This window comes from Hyperolius riggenbachi, chromosome 1 (genome assembly GCF_040937935.1).
Source record: "Hyperolius riggenbachi isolate aHypRig1 chromosome 1, aHypRig1.pri, whole genome shotgun sequence".
NCBI classification, from domain to species: Eukaryota; Metazoa; Chordata; class Amphibia; order Anura; family Hyperoliidae; genus Hyperolius; species Hyperolius riggenbachi.
In genome coordinates this window covers 338492427-338513509 of record NC_090646.1, presented here as the reverse complement: position 1 = coordinate 338513509, position 21083 = coordinate 338492427, and the positions used below count along the sequence as shown (strand labels likewise).

Sequence of the window (21083 nt, the reverse complement as noted above, 5' to 3'; positions counted from 1 at the left end):
ACATTTATCTATACTAGTACACATACAATTCATTATCTCCAATATCTTGCATAAAAATTATCACAAAAAATACTCCCCACCATTTGGCTAACAATCATCAGCTTTCACCTCAACACTTAAGTTGTACTTTATCACACTTACCAGTGTCATGATGTCATTGGCTAAATCCCTAGCCAGATCTGGCGTTACAAAGCATGATAAACCAGTGAGGGCTACACCTGTATCATACTGATTCGGACTGCTGAGGTCCTGTAAAAGATGGATTACACAATCACAGTACTGAAAAGTTCTCCCAACTCACTAGAAGACATTGGACAGGCTAAAAAGCAACAGAGAACACCGCTAAAAAAAATCCACACTGCAATGGTATTTTTTTTTTTTACTAAAAAGGTAAGAGGGACCTTACCTGGAGGCTGCTAGGTTTAGTTCCTTATAAGCAATACGAGTTACATAGTTACCTAGACCAGGCATGGGCAAACTTGGCCCTCCAGCTGTTAAGGAACTACAAGTCCCACAATGCATTGCAGGAGTCTGACAGCCACAGTCATGACTCAAAGGCAAATGCATTGTGGGACTTGTAGCTCCGTAACAGCTGGAGAGCCGAGTTTACCCATGCCTGATCTAGACTCTAAACAAGCTGCATGCTTATTTCTCATGTGATTTAGACTCTACTGCAGCCAAATAGATTAGCAGGGCTGCCAGGCAACTGGTATGGTTTAAAAGGAAATAAATATGACAGCTTCCATATTCTTCTCACTACAGTTGTCCTTTAAAACATTTTGATGAGGTGAGTTCAGCCAAGAAAGACAAACTTACTTACGGTAAGGTCTTTTTCAGGAGTCGGAAGGACAGCAACCCTGAGACTTGTCTCCCTCCATTTCCAACTGGACAGGATACTAGTTAAAAGAATTAACATAATTGATTAGGCAGGCACACTACCATAAGGCAGCATTCCCTTACCCTCATCAGTAATCAAAAAGACCACACAGAATGATGCTTCAAATAATTTTTATTAACAATACATCAGGGTGGGTAGTAAGGGTGCTGTCCTTCCGACCCCTGGAAAAGACCTTACCGTAAGCAAGTTTGTCTTTCCAGGACGTCTCAGGACAGCAACCCTGAGATGATAAACAAGACATAATTAGGGAGGGATTACAGCCTGCAAAACTCTTCTACCAAAACATAAGTCAGAGTTAGAGGTTAAATCAAGTCTATAATGCTTAACAAAGGTATTGTGGCTTCACCAGGTTGCAGCTTCACAGATTTATTAATAGTAGCCCCTGCTCTCTCTGCCCAGGAAGTAGAAACCGCTCTGGTTGAATGACCTTTCGCTTGTCCTGATAACTGCTTGCCCTGGTGCAAGTAAGATAAAGCAATAGCTTGTCTGATCCATCTTGCAATAGGTTTCTTTAGATAGCTGCTTTCCGGCAAAGAGAACCAACAAAGCATTGGACTTCCTCCAATTCTTGGATCTCTGAAGATATTCATTCAATTAGACACCTTCTTAACACCTAGACAGTGCAACCTTTCTTCCTTTCGATTTGATGAATTACTGCAAAAAGATGGTAAAAAGATCTCTTGGGATCTATGAAATTTAGATACAATCTTAGGTCAGATAAACATTTGTACATTTGATCAATAGTAATAAGTCTTCTTGTTCCTTGGTAATGCCCATAGCCCTATGCATAGCTTCAAATAACTCATTCATAAATTCTGTGGAAAAGCGAATTTCTGAGACTTAACGCCTTTTACCCTCAGATGCGTCTACTTCGCCCTGTGGTAATTCTTCCAATAATAGATATCCACTCTCCCTTCAGATGTCAAATTTATCTGAATCAACCTTGACTCTCTACCTCTTAAGGAGGTCTGTTAGGAGCATTTAGAAGGACCAGCAATAAGTGCATTAGAAGTAGAGGGGGTAAATGTCGGTGTAACATCTGAATTAGAAAGTATGAAAGCAGATTCTTCCATTTCTTTAATAGCAAAGGACATCTCTGATCTCAACCATCCCATCAAATCTTTAAGCTATGTAGGGGATTCATCTTTCACTACCTTTTCAGTGCCTAATTGACACAGGTGTTCTGCAGAATCAGGCATACGGTCACTGCACATTTTCTAGATTTAGACACCGCTTCAGACGCTGCATGCTTATCAGGTTTGACAGCTTAGTCTTATCCAACTTGCCATTCTTGGAATCCGTTTTAACAGCTTCCTAACAGTTTCTCCTTTAAAGAGAAACCGTGACCAAGAATTGAACTTCCTCCCCAATCAGTAGCTGATACCCACTTTTACATGAGAAATCTATTCCTTTTCACAAATGGATCCTCATCAGGGGGCTCTGTATGTCTAATATTGTGGTGAAGCCCCTCCCACAGGAGACTGAGGACTATTTTCCTGGCAGTTTCCAGTCTGTGAACCTCGTTGCATTGTGGGAAATAGCGGTTTACAGCTGTTTACAACTGCCAGAACCAGCAGCATGTACTTCAAGCTACATCACCTGCCAACAGTAAAAACGTCACCATCTGATAAATGTCAGAATGTAAATAAAAGAGGGAAGCTTTTAAAATGGGCAAACACTGACTAAATTTATACATAATTATTGTAAAAATGAAGAATTTTCACTGGGAGTTCCTCTTTAAGTGGAAGACAACACTCATCGCTATGATAGCTCTAGGCTAGGATCACAGTGGATAAGCTTATAATGCATGCATAGTAACGCAACATTTTGAGTGTGAACTGCACTGGAGACCAGACATGGCCTTTTTACAAATCTGCATGCCGCTTTTAGAATAATGCGATCAGGTACAACCCAGACCCAGCACTGTGCACAGACCCATAGATTTATATGGGCAGTGAATTACTATGCCACACAACTGAGCACTGCCCTTTGTGCAGATTCAACAATTACTTATAATACTGGAAAAATCTACTGTCCACATTGCTTAAGATTCCAGAACCTTGAGACCCTCTGCTTTACATTTCACCTTTGCCAGAATATAGAGAGGGGATAAAACATACAGGGGGGATTACACTCTAAATACTAAGAGTGTATCTCACTATCTTACTGAAAAATTGTCAATCTCTACAGCCATTAAAGGTTTAAGTGCAGGCTTGACAAATCAAACTAAATTCAAAACAAATGCCAAACAGATCTGAAACCAATGCAATGCAGATCTGAAACAAATGCAGATCAGAAACCAAAGTAATGCAGATCTGATCGGATCGGAAACAAATGCAATGCAGATCTGAACCAAATGCAATGCAGATCTGAACCAAATGCAATGCAGATCTGAACCAAATGCAATGCAGATCAGAACAAATGCAAAGCAGATCTGAAACAAAAGTATTGCAGATCTGAAACAAATGCAATACAGATCTGAACCAAAGTAATGCAGATCTGAAACAAATGCAATATAGATCTGAAACAAATGCAATACAGATCTGAACCAAAGTAATGCAGATCTGGAACAAATGCAATATAGATCAGAAACAAAAGCAATGCAGATCTGAAACAAATGCAATACAGATCTGAAACAAATGCAATACAGATCTGAAACAAATGCAATACAGATCTGAAACAAATGCAATACAGATCTGAAACAAATGCAATGTAGATCTGAAACAAATGCAATGTAGATCTGAAACAAAAGTAATGCAGATCTGAAACAAAAGCAATACAGATCAGAACAAATGCAATGCAGATCTGAAACAAAAGCAATACAGATCAGAACAAATGCAACGCAGATCTGAAACAAACATAATGCAGATCTGAAACAAACATAATGCAGATCTGAAACAAATGCAATATAGATAAGAAACAAATGCAATATAGATAAGAAACAAATGCAATGCAGATCAGAACAATGCCAAGCAGATCAGAACAATGCCAAGCAGATCAGAACAATGCAATGCAGATCAGAACAATGCAATGCAGATCAGAACAATGCAATGCAGATCAGAACAATGCAATGCAGATCAGAACAATGCAATGCAGATCAGAACAATGCTATGCAGATCAGAAACAAATGCTATGCAGATCAGAAACAAATGCTATGCAGATCAGAAACAAATGCTATGCAGATCAGAAACAAATGCTATGCAGATCTGAAACAAATGCTATGCAGATCTGAAACAAAAGCAATACAGATCTGAAACAAAAGCAATACATATCAGAACAAATGCAATGCAGATCTGAAACAAAAGTAATGCAGATCTGAAACAAAAGCAATACAGATCAGAACAAATGCAATGCAGATCTGAAACAAAAGTAATGCAGATCTGAAACAAATGCAATACAGATCTGAAACAAATGCAATGCAGATCTGAAACAAATGCAATGCAGATCTGAAACAAATGCAATACAGATCTGAAACAAATGCACAATAGATCTGAACAAGTTTGAAACAAGGAACTCCTTCAAACTACCCAGAGATTTACTTCCTGAAAATTTCCATAGATTGTCAATCACCATCGCTGCAGTTCAGGCTTGACAAATCATCTTATTATAACCCTGGGGAAGCCTATTGCTGCAATGGCAACAATTCACCTTCACCTCCTGCTTTGCACCCACTGCTAGATTGCATGGACACAGAGGACAACAAAGTATAAACTTATATCAGGGAAAAATTACTCTAAAATCAACCATGTGAGTGCACATCCCTGCAACAATTGTCGGTCTCTACAGCTAGCATAGGTTTACTGCAGGCCTGACCAATCAAATGGGAAGCAAATGACTCTTTGCAACTATCATTACCCTGCAAGTTTCCATTAGCTTACTAGATTATAGAGGAAACAAGAGAGAGGGTAAAACACACAGGGGAAATAACACTCTAATGTGAACTATATGAGTGAATATCCCTGCTGCAGGAACAAGCTTGGAAGCTCTTGTCTGTGATCCCATCTTTCCAGCATAGGGGAGAATGTCAGGAACAGTACCATTTCTTACTGTCTATTTCTCCTATATTGGACTCCCCCCACCAGCACCAGCCTCCCGACCATGGCTTGTGGCCCAGGGATTTCATGCATGAGCAGTGCTGCCAAAAGGACACCAATCCGGCAAAATAAACTCAGCAGCTATTCCTCTTGGGTGTTTCCAGGACGGAGACCAAGTTAAAACTGAGGAACCAGGGGAGGGTGCTTGATAACCCTCAAATAATAGCTGGTATTAAGACATTATAATAGAAGACCCATACAAGAGAGGGAGAGGAGCTTGTCTCCTCAGAACCCTGGGAGCATAAGCCTGCGGAAGCTTCCATGGTCAGCATACACAAGACTGACCAGGATGCACAACCCTTGAATAGGTCACCTAAAGGTTTCCGCTCAAACATAATGAAAAGGTTTGCTTTACCTTAGAAATCCACCGCCTTACCGAGCAGACTAGCTCAATCAGCGGCTAAATGCGGCGAGATGTCTGCTGGGATGCACGCCGAGCCATGGAAAGCATTCTACTTCCTCCTTGGTCACGTAATGCGGAAGTCACATGTCCCCCTGCGCGCGTCCTCCAGCGGAAGCCGCTCCGGCGTGTACCACAGACTGGGGGAGAAGTCGATGCAGACATCAAGCACCCGCGCTGGCTCGCCTGACCAGCGCTGACATAGGGGACACTTGTATGCTGCGGCTCCTGATATCTATCATGGTTGGCCAGCTCTCCCCACACAACCGAAAACAACTGATGAGGGTAAGGGAATGCTGCCTTATGTAGTGTGCCTGCCTAATCAATTATGTTAATTCTTTTAACTAGTATCCTGTCCAGTTGGAAATGGAGGGAGACAAGTCTCAGGGTTGCTGTCCTGAGACGTCCTGGAAAATGCTATTTTGACCACCATTAAAGGAAAATAATGCTTGCTCATGGTGAGCGATTTTGAAATCGTAAAAGCCAAAAGGTTCAGTAAAATAAGCAGGAAAGCAGCAGTTTTGGAAGAATGTCAAAATGGCATTCTCTGTAGCACTAATGCAAGTATCCGGTTTCCTCCCCATCCCCCAAAACATACACAGATAAGTTAATTGGCTTCCCCCAAATTTGCCCTATATATAGATACATTACACAATACATACATAGACATGACTATGGTAGGGATTAGATTGTGAGCTTCTCTGGATCTGAGATAAACTTTGTTTTTGTTTTAATGCTCTAATTCCCTATAAACGCAAAAAGCCTTGTCCACAGCTTCTCCAGTGCTTTGGCACTTTGAGACAGATGTAGCAAGGGCTTATGGGAGCTCAGTCTGGGCAGGAAGAAGAGGTGTTACTAGCCAGCTATTTCAGAGGCAGAGGGGAGGAGGGAGGAGGAGAGGGGAGTGAAGTTTTCACAGGCTGAGGGCTGGAGATGCAGAGCAGCTTGACTGTGTGTAATGTGACAAACAGAACATGGCTGCCCTCATATCAGAGGAAGAAATAATCATATACTGTTGAAGCTGTTTGCAGCTAGATTTACTTTGTAAACTATCTAAACTTTAGATAAGACAAGTTACTTGTTAAAGTTAGTTTTTCATCTCGGGTCCGCTTTAAGGGACAAGACTATATACTCTGCACAGCGTTGTGGATGATGTTGGCGCTATAGGAATACTAAATCATAATAAATAATAACAGTGCAAGTCAATTCCTGTTGTTTGTTTATATGCAGTCTTTTTAAGAACACAACAAAAATATTTTACTATTAAACAGATGTAGTGCTGAAAATCAATAACTGTTTATATTTAGGATTTTTGCTTTCTTGAAGTAAATCTGAATTTCTGCCACAATTGAATTTTTTAAATTAAATGTTAAAGTTTCATGGCTGTCCTTTGGTACTGCTTTACTGCAGAGCAAGTCGCTAAGCTGGAACAAGCATGCAGTCAAAGCTAGACTTTTTTTTTTTTTTTTTTTTTTATATAAATCAACATTTTTATTAATACAATATTCCACTACAAAAAAATGCCACCGATATAAATATTATAATAAAAAAATAGATACAACAATACATCCACTCCCCCATGCCGATACAAAATGAACAGATAGAAAGGGGGGGGGGAGGATAGTTATGGCACCTTCCACTCCCCTTGACCTAACTATCTCCCCACTCCAAGAAGGCTATTAGCATAGAGGAATGGTCCACTGCCGACCCGTATAGAGAAAAGAAAAGGGGAGGAAAAAAAGGGGGGGGGGAGTGGTGAAAGAGGGAAGGGGAGGAGGGGAAAAGGAAATGAGAAGGAAGTAGGAAAGAAGGGAGAAGGGAAATGCATATCAGTATTGTCTCAGATTGATGTTTAGTGCCTAAAAAGGCTGTCCACATCTACACCTAGTCACCAATAATGGTTACTTGTCCCAAGTTCCTCTCTAAATTCCAACCATGCTGCCCATTGGCTGTGGAACTTGGCCATTTGATTCTGTGCCAACAAAACCAGTTTCTCCATCGTCATTGTGTCATTAAGGGCTTCAACCAGATCCATAGCCCCCAATTTGGCATCCATTTTCCAATTTTTGGCTATCAGATGCCTAACTGAGCTCATTAAGTGCCCCAAGATAGACCCCTTTGTGTGTTTTATTGTCCCAGGATACATGGAAAGTAGCGCAATCTCAGGAGAGTGAGATATTTGACATGAATTCATTTTTTCAAACTACCCAAATGCTAGTCTCCAAAGATGAGATACACTATCACAACTCCACCACATATGTATGTAATCCCCTGTTTTTTTCCCACATCTCCAGCAAGCACCTGAAACCCCCTCCCGCCATCGGGACATCTGAGCTGGGGTGCGAAACCATCGGGTCAGAAGCCTATAATTTCTTTCCTGCACTTTACATGACCTAGAGGATCCATGCGTCAGGGCCAGTGCCTTTTTCCAGTCCCTAGATGAGAACTGTTTACCCAGATCTGCTTCCCATTGTGCTCGAATGTAATTAAACTGGCAGGGAGAGATATCCAGAAGAATTTTATAAATTTTTGATAGAACACGATCTGGGCGATTTTCACTGACGCATAGGTTCTCAAAGGCCATGCAGCTTCTCCTTATCTGAGACAGTGGAGAAAGTGTTTTAATATAGCTACATAACTATTGATATTGGAACCACTCTAACAAATCCGGATTGCTGCCAATTTTAGGCAACAAGTCCTTGATGGCAGGGATGGTCCCATTTAACAAGAGTCTCTGCATTGTCGGCCAGTCCCTTCTATCAAGGCCCATAAAGGTCCTGGCTCTAACTGCGGGAAGAAATCCCAGATTATCAAAGATTGGAGTTAGGGGGCTTGGTATAGATGATAAAAGGGGTGGAGAATCCCGAACGGACAGTAGGCCATCCCAGCTTTGCAATACATTTTTCACCAATAAGGGAATAAAACCTATAGACCTCCTAAGACACACAGGGATCCAGGGCAGGGCCCTAACGTCTAAATCCATGATCTGCGATTCTAATTCAACCCATTGTTTCACCTCGCAGCTATGGCTCCAATCTACTATATGGGATAATGCAATAGCCCTATGGTACCATTCCATGTCCGGTAGGCCCAACCCTCCCTCTTGTCTACCTTTTGAAAGCAAGGTGTATTGGAGACACGGTACCTTCTCAGGACCCCAAATATATCTAATAAACATTGATTTAATTGATTCAAAGAACTTTTGGGGGATATCCAGTGGTACTGCCTGCGTTAGGTATAAAAATCTAGGTAGAATATCCATTTTTAACACATTGATACGGCCTAACCAGGAGGGTTTGCCGTATGTGGGAGAGGTTAAGTCCCTTGAAATTTGGTGTAGTAGTGGGGTATAATTTAACCCATAAAGATCACCCAGACATGTGGGTATATAAATTCCCAGGTATTTGATGTGATGTGCTTGCCACTTAAATAAAAAAAACAAACATCTTTCAATTCGATCATTAGCTTTCTTGATAAGTTCATATTTAGGGCTTCCGAAATAGTCGGATTTATTTTAAAGTTACTAAGATCACCGAAAGTACGGATTTCGGAAAGTATGTTCGGGATCGAAGTTTTAGGCATAGTGATAAACAGCAGTATGTCGTCTGCATACAAAGAAATCTTATGGTGACCAGACCGGGTTCGGAGCCCCATTATCGAAGGGTTAATTCTTTACAGCACTGCATCAGTATACTTAACATTTGTTTTATCTCCAAAGGCACTTAAAATTAGTTAAATAAAACTCAATTGTGACATCAGATAAATGTAAAGATTTGCCTATGTTCCAATTAACAAAAAAGCTACTGGAAAACCAAGACATTTTTTAAAGTGTTCTCAGGCTTCTGCAATAAAAATAAAATCTCATCATTTTGGAGATACACGTTTTGTTTTTTGTGTTTTATTTGCTTTCATAAAAAGAAATAAAAAATAATTGTTTATTAACCAGCCGATCAGAAGAACGCCTCCGGAGCGCCCTCTAGTGGGCTTTCATGCAGCCAACTTTCAGTTGGCTGCATGAAATAGTTTTTTTTTTATTTTAAAAAAAACCTCCCGCAGCTGCCCTGGCGATCTTAAAGGGACTCCGAGCTCAGCGAAAAAAGTAAAGTTGTACTCACCAGGGTCTTTCTCCAGCCCAGTGCTGGTCGGGAGGTCCCACGCCGGCGTCCTGGCTCCTCTCCTTCACCCCGCTCCGGTATGGCTGACAGGCCGCAGCCCGGGCGACACTCGGTGGAGTGTCGGGCTGCAGCTTCCGCGTATGACGCGGATTACGTCACACGCCGGCCGCCTCGCGTCATCACGGCGGCCGGCGTGAAAGTACTGCGCATGCGCGCTTTAATCGCGCATGCGCAGTACTTTCACGCCGGCCGCCGTGATGACGCGAGGCGGCCGGCGTGTGACGTAATCCGCGTCATACGCGGAAGCTGCAGCCCGACACTCCGAGTGTCGCCCGGGCTGCGGCCTGTCAGCCATACCGGAGCGGGGTGAAGGAGAGGAGCCAGGACGCCGGCGTGGGACCTCCTGACCAGCACTGGGCTGGAGAAAGACCCTGGTGAGTACAACTTTACTTTTTTCGCTGAGCTCGGAGTCCCTTTAATAGAACGCCAGGGTGGTTAACCACCCTGGCATTAAAGGGAACCAGAGATGAACGTTATACACACAAAATATATATACATCAATAGCTTTTCATGAGGAAATTATTTTACCACTATTTTCGCCGCTCTGGTGTGCCTTAGTACATTTTTACAGTTTTCCCCTGGGATAAATCAAAGATGGCCGCCGGCTCATACCCTTCTTCTTCCGGGTCATGAGCAGCTCTAAATGTTAATCTCTAGGCTTGCTGCGCTTCTGTGCTGCTCAGTGAACAAGCCTAGTGTGGAGGACGCAGGCGCAGTGTTGGGAGACCTAATGCGGTTACGTCATCCTCCCACTGCGGACTAGCCCGACCTGGATTTCCCCCGACCTGGGCTGGAAGGAGAGTCGGCAGACTCAGCAGCGTCGGCAGCACGGAGGAATCAGCAGGCATTACTAGGCAGCAGCAACCACTCCCTTCTCATCACAGCCCTCCCTGATGCTGTGTATACAAAGCAGGAAGGCAGAGCCAGGAGGGGGAGGGCTTGAAATGACTTCACAGCAGGCGGACTCAGCTAATCTGATTCCAGGTCAAACTTAGACTGAAGGTTCAGTCGGGATTCTTATCACAGTTGATAACAGACTAATTGGACAGAGAGGAATGAAACTAAAGCCCAATCTACAAGACACGATTCTTTGTACGATTCGATTACGATTCTATTTACGATCCGATTAAATCTGACATGTCCGATCGGGATTCGATTCGATGCAATTCAATTAGCCATTGTTTTCCAATTGCAAATCAAACAATCGAATCCCGATCGGACATGTCGGATTTAATCGAATCGTAAATAGAATCGTAATTGAATCGTACAAAGAATCGTATCGTGTAGATTTGGCTTAAAAGCAGGGTAGGTGTTTACTGTAATGTTCCCACTGATATTTAGGATAAAATACATGAGGGTGCTTCGTCTCTGGTTCTCTTTAAAGGGACTCCGAGCAGTGCAGAAACTATGGAAAGATGCATATCATTTTAAAGCTCTCTTTCTCCTCTTTCCAATGATATATAAACCGCCGCCCTACGCCTTTTCGTTTGCGCTATTTTCGCGGCCGCGATTTCAATCGCGAAAATAGAGAAAACTAAAAGGCGTAGGGCGACGATTTAGGTGTCGCCAGAAAGAGAGCTTTAAAATGATATCCATCTTTCCATAGTTACTTGTATTACACAGGACGACACTTTCCCTAGTGTCAGCAGCTCCATTCAGCAGAATGAAGCTGCTGACTTTAGGAAAAAGTCGCCCTGTGTAATACAATGTAACTATGGAAAGATGGATATCATTTTAAAGCTCTCTTTCTCCTCTTTCTAGCGACATCTAAATCGTCGCCCTACGCCTTTTAGTTTTCTCTATTTTTGCGATTGAAATCGCTGCCACGGCAATTTCAATCGCGAAAATAGCGAAAACTAAAAGGCTTAGGGCGGCGGTTTATATATCATTGGAAAGAGGAGAAAGAGAGCTTTAAAATGATATCCATCTTTCCATAGTTTCTGCACTGCTCGGAGTCCCTTTAAGTGTCTGGATTTCTGTGCAAAAAGTGGTTCAATTAATTTTCATCAAATTTTGGCCTGTAACTTACAAAAATGTTTCAAGCAAGGGTCTAGTATACATTGAGCTTAGAATGCAATAAACGTTTCAAACACAAAATCAAGTAAAAATAAATAAATTTAATTTTCTTTTTCTGACAGGACACAATATCCTCACTCTAGCTTTTTGGCAGAACATGTGTAGTTTTTCTCATGCATTTTTTTTTGCATTAAAACTTGCTGTTGTGTTCAAATGTTTGCATGCAGCTTTCCAGAGCATGCAGAAATTTGCATACAAACCAAAATGTTTATGTGAAAAATGCATGCCAAAAACGAAAACCCGGCTTAGGGACTGCTGGATAGTACATATCACTAAGCAAGTTAAGAAATAATTAAGTAAAAAATTAAAGGAGCTAGAGATTCTTGTTTAAGGTAACAGTGACATACAACATGCTCACCTTCCTGATCTGGTTTGTTGTCAACATAATGACATCAGTCCCTTCATGAAAGCACTGAGAAGCAGCTAAGTATCCAATTCTCTGTAAAACAAACAGTTAATGTAACTTCACTGTCAGTTATCAGTTACTCACATCAGCAGAAAACTTATTCTGGCACATACCTTGAAAGTGAACTTTGAGGCACTCATCACCTCAATGATATTGAATGCAGCCCAACTGATGTCATAGCCCAGCATTTGCAACTGTACACAAGAAAAAAGACAAATTTTGATGCGTTAGATATGGAAAACGATTAAGTGCTCGGAAACTTCATATTCTGGGAGCAGCACCTGAAGTGAGAGGGATATGGACACTGCCATATTAATTTTCTTTTAAACAATGCACATTGCCTTCCTATCCTGCTGATCATCTCTAATACTTTTAGCTACAGACCGAATTAGAATCCTTTTCCACTAGGCGCTTTTAAAATTTGAAAATTGGGTAGTTGGAGATTTGCAGATCGCTACAGCACTGTGATTAACATGTAAATTGCGGTGCTGTTTTTCCACAAGTCCCATTCGTTTTTTCCAAAACACAGCCGCCGCCCTGCTGCATTTTTGGTGCATTTGCGCTTCTTTACTTTGTATAGGAGTGCAGAAAAATTTCATAGCAATCATGCAGCTATGGAATTTGGAAACTACGAGGGAAGAGGTATTGTTTAAAAGGAAATAAATATGGAAGCCTCCATTTGCCTATCAGTTCAGATGTCCTTTAATATATACCATAGCTGTCACAAATTTTAAAAATGCGCATTACGCAGTCATGATGTAGTGCACATGTGCAGAGCACTCCCGGCTGCAGGCATGCGGTCAAGGATGCGCTCTCCCGGGACAACGCTTGCGCAGTAGTACAGAATGGGTGGGAGCGGTGGGCACGAGGACCGCTTTCTGCACATGCCCATCATTTTTTTTTTAATTTATGACCACTAAGTTATCCTTTAAAGGCTAGTGAATTTTCAGTGCCTTGGCACTAAATAAATGATTAATAATTACCTGCACTAATTATTGTGAATATTTAGTATCCATTAGCACATAGGTATTTTCCCAAATTTAATTCCAGCATACATTTTCAAAATTACCTCTAAGCACTGACGGATTCATTCAAAGCTATCCGCTAAAAACACATCACACAAAAATTACACTGAACCACCAAAAGCCCTGATAGGTGGCTTTTGGTGGTCAAGCGTGGTTTGGAGATTCAAATGTTGGCTATTATGAAGACTTATTACCCACAAGTACAATAAGAACATAGGTAAGCAGGTCAAGATAAATGTGGTGTCCACAGTCACTCAGTCCTGCCCTCAAGCTATGCACACACTTGAGAATTTCTAAGCCAAAATGACCATCTCCACAGAAAATCTTGACTACGTACAGGTGGTGCCCAACATTTCTGACCTCCCCACCTGCAATCTGATGGGGAAAGTCACCCTCAGGGCTGGTGCACACGAAAAAAGCATTTTGTGATTTTATAAGCTCTGCTAATGTTGTAGTGTGTGTGTTCAGACTGGAGCGATGTGATTTTGTAAAAATCCCCCATAGCATTACATTACCAAGAGCTTTTAAAATCTCTAGCATTTAAAAAGCTCTTGTAGTGTGCACCAGACCTCACTCACTGCTACTGACCACTGCTGAGTTCTGCTCTCTCCTTCTACCCATTGAACAGAACATGTATCTATACGATATACATGCCCAAACTGTCGCCCAAAATTATATTTAAAACCAGCAGACTGGGAGCAAACTATATGGCAGATGGAAAATGGAAATGCACGGTCTTCATGCAGATTAGGAGTGAGCCCAGTGCACACCAAAAACCTCTAGCAGATCTGCAAAATGCTAGAGGTTTTTGAAGCAGATTTCAGAGCGATTCTAGGCATGTTTTCTAAACATGCCTAGCGTTTTCTTTGGAGCGTTTGTGTAGCAGATGTCACATTTTGTTACAGTAAAGCTGTTACTGAACAGCTACTGTAACAAAAACGCCTGGATCTAGCTCTGATCTAGCATTTTTCAGAGCGGTTTTTTACTTTCCTATACTTTAACATTGAGGCAGAAACGCCTCAGAAATCTAAAAAATGCTGCAGCCCCAGAGTTTGCGTTTGTGGTAAAAAAAGAACCTCTTTGGTGTGCACCATCCCATTCACTTTCATTAGCCAAGCGGTTTTCCCCCTGCAAGAGTTTTAAGAAACGCTTCAGAACCGCTGTGGTGTGCACCAGCCTAGAGTGGCGTTCTCACGCAAGTGCAAAAAGGTCATTATGGGTAGTCAAGCAGCAGTAAAAAGTTTTCACAGGAAATAAAATTGCTTTACATGTAGTGGTGATATGCTTTAGGTAATTTGTAAACAGCTGTTAAAGAAAAAAAACAAATACAGCAGGCCATCAGGGGAAAAGCTGGCATAAAAATGGGTAAAGTGGATTACTCACGTAGGTCAGTTTGCAGACTGCATTGGCTTTCACTGCAATGTTGTCCTGTTTAAGTTCTTGCTTAATTTCATCGATACAATGAGAGATGTATTTTGCCTGTATAAAGATAAAATGAACTGTTAAATACTCTATTTATGCTTAAACACCACAACAGAAAACCTGAGCTACAAATAGTGATTTTTAACAGTAATAAGCAACAACAAAATGTATTTGGGTCATATTAAAAAGGACAGTTATATAATATAAAGCAGTTCCTAAGTTTCCTCATCAGTTTAAAATGATGTATAAATTTGGAGGGAGGGGGGCTTTAGAGAAGCTAGAACAGCATAGCTAAGGAAGAATAAGTTTGGCAGCAGTGCGAGGGAGATGAGGAAGGTAGGAATGTAGCACTACCTCATGCTTGTAAGAAAAGAAATTCTGCATAAAAATGGCAGTTACTTTTGATGTCCCCACAAGCGAATCAGCTAATCGGCATCTCTGTCGCTAAGTACGCAAGCAATGCAATGCTCACTGATTACGTAAGTTATGTGAAGGCTATGCATTTTTTTACCATTTCTTTCAATACTTCCACCACATGCTTGTTTGATTATTTATATCAGTAAAAAATGCCCAATAGTGCTCCTTTAAAGTACCGGTAATGTGTGAAACCTTAAAAAAAAAAAAAAAAAAAAGGCCTTAAAATATGGAAAAAAAAAACCACCACATGTACGATTAGGAATGTTGAAATTCGATGCGAACAATTTCTGATTCATGCAAATATGTTAATTTTTTACAAACTTATGGTGTATACACACTTGAAAGACAAATGAAAGATCTTAGACCAATTTTACCATCTTCCATGTAGTATGAGAGCCATATTCTACACAGACTATTCTATTGAGCTGAACTCCCCATCAGATCAAAATCTTTGAAAGATGCTGTACACATTCTAAAGATCAGTACCTGCAGAAGATCTGTTCCTGCAAAATGCATTCATAGTCTATGATATCTGCAGATCCTCATACACACCTTGTTTAACAGACATTCATCTGCAGATCTGAAAATCCATCCTTGTGGATCTGATCTGCAGATGAATGTCAGTTAAACAAGGTGTGTATGAGGATCTGCAGATATCATAGACTATGAATGCATTTTTCAGGAAAGGATATTTTGCAGGAACAGATCTTTTGCAGATACTGATCTTTTGAATGTCTACAGCATCTTTGTGTACAGCATCTTTCAAAGATTTTTATTTGATGAGGAGTTCAGCTCAATAGAATAGACTTAGAGTATGGCTCTCATACTACATGGAAGGGGGTAAAATTGGTCTGATATCTTTCATTTATCTTTCAAGTGTGTATGTAGCATTATGCAGCTTGAAAATGGACCAAACAAACAACAGTTGCTGCATTTGGTAGGTCTATCTCCAGGTTGCATACATTTGCATTTTAACAGCCGCAATTTGCATATATTAGCATCTTATTGACCATCGCAAGTTACAATATTCCCTCTGGACATCTTTGGAGATGTCCTAGCAAATCAGTCTCTTCAAGTTAATTTTTAAGTGTACTTGAAACGAAAGATCTAAAAGAATTGATACTTTGCCCGATGCTTCCTCCAGCCCCTTATACTCTGTTGCCTTCCTCGCGGGTGGCTCTGTTCGGCTGCAATCGCTCCTGGTAACAGAGCTCCAATTAGGCTGCTCTGCACAAGCACGGCCCAGCCGCACGCACGCCTCCACAGGCAGTATTGTACAGGCACAGAACGATCTTGGCAATGGGATCACACGCATGGTCGGGCATGTGCCGAGCAGCCCAACTAGTGCAACTGGAGCCCTATTACCCGGAGCATTTACAGGAGAATGGAGCCATCTGGAAGATGGTGAAGGAGGTAATGGAGCAGATGGGGCTGGCAGAAGACCCAGGTAAGTCATTTATTTTATATCTTTTGTATAAGGTTCACTTAAAGTTTGAACTTTATGGTATCTCCAGAAAAATCACAGCTGTCTGCAAACTAACGGAAAGATCATACAAATGACAATTTTTTAAAAATGCCTTGATACTTTAAAAAAAAAAAAAAAAAAAGAGAAGTTTTACTTTAAGCAACAAGGCGAAGAGCACAAAAGCTACTGAACACGTTTGCGTGCAGTGGAAATGTGTGTGATGGCAGAGCACAGGAACAGTATCTGCATAGGTGCGATTGGGTGACATTCGTTCTCTAGACAATGGTGAGTAGTCATGAAATATTCAGGACAAACGCTTGTCTTTTTAACTGGTGCACATAGAGAAAGGAAATGTAAAGCAGGAGCTCAGCTAGTGCCTTGCAGACGAATTTAAAAAAAAAAAAAAAAAAAAAAAAAAAAAAAAGATTAAGAAAAAAAGCTTGGCTGCCAAGCCATCTTGAATTTATGGATGTCACAAAAAAACAAATCTTAGGAATCATGCCCAAGCATGAAATAGACAATAACGCGGAAATAAGAGAACACACAATTTCCTATTGTGAAACAAATATACTGATGTAGTTTCCACTACCTAAAACTGATATATTGTACCTGGTAGCCAACCACAAGGTGATATTCTGGCACAGTCCATCAGGCCACAATCGGTTGCAGCCCTTTAACCTCCCCAGCATTTAATTTCCCCAGGATTTCAGTACAAAAAGTGTTATAATTTTCATTTTTGTTTCTTGTAACTTGCCAAAATGTGTCAAGCAAGGGTCTAGTATACAGTGCAGGAGAATATTGATGTGTATGTACATCAATACTGTTCACAGCATATTTTGTATTGACATGTATATCCGTCAATACCGCAAGGGAGGTTAAAATGTACAGATCAAATGACATAGCCCACGATAATGCAGAGGTTACCAACAAAGTTGGTATATCTCATTTCAGGCATAGGGTTGTTTAGTACAATGGATTTTCTCTTGATAACTTTGTTAGCTACATCATTGATTTAAAAAAAAAAAAAAAAAAAATAACCCTGTTGCTAACTTAATGCCCTGTGTGAAAAGGGATAGCAAGTCGGTTTATAATATTACTCATGTGAAGCACTGCCACATACTACACATTAGTTCCCATTATGCAGCAGCATTAAACTATGCACTAAAGTCTACATGATGTTCTCAAGGTGTTGTGTTCTAGCTCACTGCAATATTGCACTACTGCTGTAAACTGCACTGTGACATTCAGCCTCATTCAATATACGTCATTAAAGAGACACTGAAGCGAAAAACAAAATATGATATAGTGAATTGGTTGTGTACTATTAATAATTACTAGAAGATTAGCAGCAAAGAAAATATTCTCATATTTTTATTTTCAGGTATATAGTGTTTTTTCTAACATTGCATCATTCTATAATATGTGCAGATTACACAACACTCAGCATTCAAAATGATTCTTTCAGAGCAGTCTGTGAACTAATGACCTCTCCTCTGGCAGAGAAAAAGTAAATAGTTCAGGAACAGTTGAGATAATAAAAGTCAGATAACAGCCCTCTCCACAACTAACTTAGTCGGAGAGCTTAATGGCTTGTTTGCATAGAGATAACAACTGGAGTTTCTCAACTCTTCCTGTACTGGAAACAATTAGACTGATGTATCTGATCTTAATGTTTTATTTCTTAGCTGTACTACACATACAAATCATAATATCATAAATTTTTTTTCGCTTCAGTGTCTCTTTAAAGCCAGCAGCATGCAACTTATCAGCACACATAACGGCTCAGTGCAGTGCAACCAGGGCTGTGGAGTTGGTACAACTATCTTCCGACTCAGACTCCTCAGTTTATGAAACAGACTCCATGTACCCAAAATGCTCCGACTCCCCAGTCCTAAGTGCATCATGTTGCCACTTGTATTGAGAATGTAAACAGGCCTCAGGCTGGATTCATATTCTGCGTGTTGCCTAACACGAGTTATAATGTGTGTGAACTGCAACTGAGTTATACCATACACATCAATACAATGCCAGCATGCAGCAAGTTTGAATAACGTAATCCGTTACAACGCAGATTTGTTAACAGCCCCTTAGAATTGTGTGAGCAGTGAGAGGACATGCAGAATAATTCTGCAATGCAACTGACCGGGTGAGAAAGGAGCCAATAGTATGAAAGTAATACAACGAAAAGGTGTAACTAAATTTATTGCACAGGAACAATTAAAGGGGTTCTTTTGCGAATGAGGAAACCAATAAAAAGTGGTTTATGCATAAACTATTAAACATCCTAAAATGGTATAAAAAAAGTTTTGTTTTTTTTTTAAAAAGAATGGTTTCATCAATACAACATGTAATGTAACAGTGACGGATGACGGATGGGAGGCTAATCCATTTGTTAGGGGTGGTTTTTTTCTTTACTTTCTTTCACAACCATAACTCCTGCCTAAGTAGTTTTCAGTGGTATAACCCACTTCTAGCAGGAATCGCCATTATAGCCCTAACAGCTGAGCTCCGCTGAGCTGCTCAATATGTGTTTACATTGTTGCTAGGCAACCAGAGGCCGGTGCAGAAACTCATTTGTGAAAAGAGTCTTAAAGAGGAACTCCAGTGAAAATAATGTAGTAAAAAAAAAAAAGTGCTTCATTTTTTACCATAATTACTGTATGTATAAATGATTTAGTCAGTGTGTGCTCATTGTAAAATCTTTCCTCTCCCCGATTTACATTCTGACATTACGTGGTGACATTTTTACTGTGGGCAGGTTATGTAACTGCTCCTAGCTGTTTTGGCTGTTAGAGACAGCTGTAAACAGCTAATTCCTGTCTGTGAACATTGTTACATTGTGGCAGTTTGCCCAGAGTACCGCGGTACTCAGAGCTTCTTGTGGGGGGGGGGGGGGGGGTTTCAGCACAAAATCAGACATACAGCGCCCCCTGATGGTCTGTTTGTGAAAAGCATATTTCTCATGTAAAAGGGGGCATCAGCTACTGATTGGGATAAAGTTCAATTCTAGGTTGGAGTTTCTCTTTAAGCTGCTGGGAGAATCAGTCCCATCTACACCATATGATTCTTTGTCAGATTCGATTCAATTTGATTCTGTTCATTGATTTGATTTAATTCAATCTGACATGTCCGATTCAATCTGAATCGAATCGAATCATGAATCGGACATGTCAAACCGCAAACGTGCAGCAAGAGGCATGTTTGCAGTTTGCTAAAAACCTCAAACCGCCGGTGTGCACCAGCCCATTCAATAACATTAGCCAAGCGGATTTTCAGGCAGATGTGGCCGGCGGATCCGCTCGGTGTGCACTGGGCCATAGTGTGTTCCTAGCATACCTACACAAGCCTGATGCAATTACATGTTTCACTAGCATCAACTGCTAGCAATGGTGGTAGAAGAAAATAACCATGTGAAGGTATTTCGCCTGACAATTTGTAGGAATGCAATCACCTTTCCCCACACCTAAGCAACATAAACCTAGCCTGCCAATAATACTGACTTTTGAGAACCTGATATTTTATTTCATGCCTCAGATGGTGGTGCCAGACATGTGAGGCATTACCATTATCATGTGTGCTAAATGCCCCAATGTTATGTACATGGGAGGAATTGGACAAACTGTGCAAACGTATGAATGGACACAGGCACACTTAACGATACCAAATCTGAACTCTCAGTTGCTACACACTTTCTTTCCAACGGACACAGCATGTATGATCTTCGTGTCACTGCCCTGAAGGGTGGCTTCAAACGTCAAATGATCGATTAATAGCAGAAACAAGAAACAAAATTTATAAATTGGTTCAAAGCTGTGGACAAGGGCTTGAATAAGGACAAAAACTTTTTATATTGGTATGAGGCTGATGATATTTAAACTCTCTCAGCCTATATAGCTAAACTTGTGAACTCAGAATTTACGATACCTCTGTCAGTCCAACTCCCAGGTCTGTGAGCAGGGCTGTGGAGTCGGGCCAAAAATCTACCAGACTCCTCAGTTCAGGATTCCACCGACTCAGACTCCTCGACTCAGACTCCTCTAATTTGCATATTACAATTTTGTTGATTAAAAGTATGTAACATGAAATTCGTCTCTTAACTGCCAACGCTTAGGAATTTTACAAGACAACTGAAGTGAGAAGGATATGTAGACTACTATATTTATTCCCTTCAGACTAAAACTAGTCCTTGGTAAGAGTACTTGTAAAAGGTACAAACCGGAACAAAGAACATCCATCAGGCCCTAGGCAATGTAAGTGTGGGTACATGTAAGAATGATGTGCAGGTACTCAGCAGGGGAATGAGGAGATTCTTCCTCTATTACACATTCTTCATGCACAATCTGAACAAGGTTTATGGGTGACAGACAACACCTCTGTGTTCAATGTGCACAGCATTCTCAGTGGATTCCCTGCAGCTCTGTGGGGAGTGCATATGTAGAGTATAGTACTACTGTTAAAATTAAAGTTTTATACATACCTGGGGCTTTCTCCAGCCACCTTCAGGATAATCAGTTCCTCGTTGTCCTCCTCCACCACCTGGATCTTCTGCTATGAGTCCAGGTACTTGAGCCAGTCGGGCGTAGTGCGCATGCACACACTCCGCCGCCAGGAGCATACTACACCTGTGCAGCACTATTGCGCATGTGCAGAATGTTCCTGGCTGTGGGAGCGGCATGCGGCCGGACAGCGCTGACTGGCTGAATTA

At 41.0% G+C, this 21083-nt stretch overlaps 1 protein-coding gene across 3 annotated transcripts in view; it reads right to left on the bottom strand.

Moving 5' to 3' along the window:
• AP3D1 (adaptor related protein complex 3 subunit delta 1) overlaps positions 1-21083 on the bottom strand; it is a 177487-nt gene that overhangs the window by 124447 nt on the left and 31957 nt on the right. For all 3 annotated transcript variants that reach the window (XM_068233969.1, XM_068233971.1, XM_068233970.1), the window contains exons 2-5: positions 14458-14553; positions 12163-12243; positions 12002-12082; positions 142-249 (exon numbers count right to left, since the gene is read on the bottom strand). In XM_068233969.1, the coding sequence (XP_068090070.1) occupies positions 142-249; positions 12002-12082; positions 12163-12243; positions 14458-14553 (366 nt within the window). The remainder of the gene's footprint in view (positions 1-141; positions 250-12001; positions 12083-12162; positions 12244-14457; positions 14554-21083) is intronic.